Here is a 2,652-nt window from a genome sequence, read left to right as displayed (position 1 = left end):
GAACAACTGCATTTTCACATTCTCTCAAAAACAACATACTGTCACATCTAGCCTAAAACCCTGAACCTGACTAGCAATACCCATTGAGGTGGGGGGCCTTTCCTGTGGTCAAGCCCAGGGGCCCATGGAACTATAATCCGTCTCTGCTTCTCACTCACACTCGCTTCTCTCAGGATGAGTTTGTACCTGCATGGCTGCATGCTTCCTGATGGACAAGACAAGTGAGTCTGTGTGACATTTAGTAATGGCTTTCTTTCTATTTTTTTCTTCTCTCGTTCTTTTTTTCTTCTTTTTTTTGGTTGAGCTGAGCTGAGCTCTGTCAGAGAACTGACACGTCTAATGTGAATATTTATATTTTCATTGCTTGTTTATATTTTTGAATAATTACATTTTTTAAATTGTAAGATATATTTTCAGTTAACACGGAGAGAGGGACCGAAAGTGTAGTGTATCATGTCAGACTAATTAGTGCAATGTTATAATAAAATATATATATATTGTTTTAAAATCCTTTAAAAAAAATGTTCCAATATGGCACAAACATTTGTGATGAATGGATGTTTTTAATTGGTGATGCAGCATATAATAATGGAGAAATTATCTTGCTTTCTGTGTACATGTAGATATACTTTCTATTGTAGGGCTAGGGCTACATTTCAGTTCTTTGTTTAACATTTGAGTTGCTAGTTTGTTCAGAAACACACACTTACACAATTTGAAAAGGTTTTGCAGAGTGGAGAGCAACAGCGACACCAGCTGGTCAGTTTATGTACAACTGTTTCTGATCCACCACCCCCTCGAGCCCGTTACTATGACAACCCCTCAACGCTTCCCAACTCTCGTGTTTGTTGTGGTTGTTCTGCAGCGTTGGTGAACTAGTAATGAATGGCTAGTCATCACAGCAAGCTATGAGCTCTGTACTTAACAAAATGGAGCCGTTGCCGGCGTCCTACTATGGAAAGATTGACAAGAAAAACCCCGTCATATCAGCTTTCGACGGGGAGATAAAAGAGTTCAAGTCATGCATCAAACGCATGAAGGACTCCCCAAAGTTCGACCAGAGCACCTATGTGCGAGGGTGAGTAAGCTATCTTAGCTAGCTCAGTGGTGTATTTCGGTAAAGTTTAGCTTTTTAATCACATACCTCGCCATTATTTATATCCACGAGAATCAGTTGTTGGTGTATTTAATGAATGAGCCGTACGAATGATCGGTATAATCTATTTTTCCTCTACACAAACTGACAGGTCGAAGCTGCTGTTTGACATATGGAACAAGTACCGGCCTCGGCTGCCAGCTAATTATTATGACCACCATGTTCTGCAAATGGCCGATTTTCTCTTTTCGAACAAGGTATACATTCACCCGTTATGTTTATAAACTGTATAAATCCCAAATTTATTGTGACTTACAGTAATATGACGGGCCGTCTCTGTGTGTGGTGTGTGTGTGTGGTGTGTGTGCGTGCGCGCGCGCGTGGCGTGCGTACTGCAAAATGCTGGAACCAACTTCCTGTCCAAATAGAACTGTCCCAACAGTAGGCCTATCTTGTTTTAAAAAGAAAATAAAAATAGATTTATTCCCATCTTAGTGATAATTAATTATTATCTAACACAATGTAGTTAATTTGTCTTCTCTTTTCTCTTTCTCTACTGTTTAGCACATTGAATGACAATAATGTAGGTATGATAATGTGCTTTATAAGTCATTTTGATTGTGTGTGTGTGTGTGTGTGTGTGTGTGTGTGCGCGTGTGTGTGTGTGTGTGTGTGCGTGTGTGTGTGTCCAGCTGTACCACCTGGCCCAGTGGCAGGGCTATGACCGCTACCTGTGTGAGCACGGCAATGTCCGAGTGGACAACATCAGAGATATCCACCACTTCAAGAGCCTGCTGTTCCCCGAAGGATGCACCAACGACCAAGCCAAGCTCACGGTGAGGTCCCCGAATTGTATATTACATTATATTGCATTACTTACATTATATTACATTATATTGCATTACTTACATTATATTACATTATATTGCATTACTTTTTCATTACATCTAGTTTTTTTCATCACCAGCCAAATGGCTAGTATCTTACATTCCCTAATGGGTGAAAGTGGCTAGTTAGTTGGCATTGTCTACCAGCCAAATTAAAATTTCACCAGTGTTTGGCCAGTTGGCTGGTGTTAATTTAGAGCCCCAATTACATTACATTAGCTGTCACTTATCCAAATTGAATTTTGATATTTGAAGTAGGCTACAGGGTGTTGGTTACAGTCCCTGGAGGAGTATGGGGTTAGGTACCTTGCTCAAGGGCACCAGCCATGGAGTGCGGGCAGGTGTGGAAGGGTGGGATTCGAACCTACAACCCTCTGATCCGAAGTCCATCTCCACCAAAGTCAACCATAAGGACATGGTGGCCCCATTTAAGATGTGAATGAGAATTATGCCTAGGGATGGGATATCGGTATCGGTGTATCAATATCGGGTTCAGATATCAACATAATTCAGAGATCGGATCGGATCGGAATTTTCCCAAAGTATCGGAATTTTCTCGATAGCCAGGTGTAATGTTAATTTGAAATCATAACACTTGCATATTAGTTTTCAGGATGGGATTGTTAGTTTTTTACTGATTACTTTTTACTTATTAATTGGTTTCTTGTT

General features: G+C 40.5%; 1 protein-coding gene across 1 annotated transcript in view; it reads left to right on the top strand.

The window, feature by feature from the left end:
- The first annotated feature begins 833 nt into the window (after window positions 1-833).
- The window catches only part of cfap54 (cilia and flagella associated protein 54), a 126,096-nt gene continuing 124,277 nt past the window's right edge, over window positions 834-2,652 (top strand). The window contains exons 1-3 of the mRNA XM_063217797.1: window positions 834-1,078; window positions 1,248-1,353; window positions 1,789-1,932. Coding sequence (XP_063073867.1) covers window positions 909-1,078; window positions 1,248-1,353; window positions 1,789-1,932 — 420 coding nt within the window. The 5' untranslated portion in view covers window positions 834-908. The remainder of the gene's footprint in view (window positions 1,079-1,247; window positions 1,354-1,788; window positions 1,933-2,652) is intronic.

The sequence above is a fragment of the Engraulis encrasicolus genome, chromosome 15, assembly GCF_034702125.1.
Source record: "Engraulis encrasicolus isolate BLACKSEA-1 chromosome 15, IST_EnEncr_1.0, whole genome shotgun sequence".
Taxonomy (NCBI): Eukaryota; Metazoa; Chordata; class Actinopteri; order Clupeiformes; family Engraulidae; genus Engraulis; species Engraulis encrasicolus.
The sequence above is the reverse complement of the archived record's forward strand: the minus strand, read 5'-3'. Positions and strand labels throughout refer to the sequence as shown.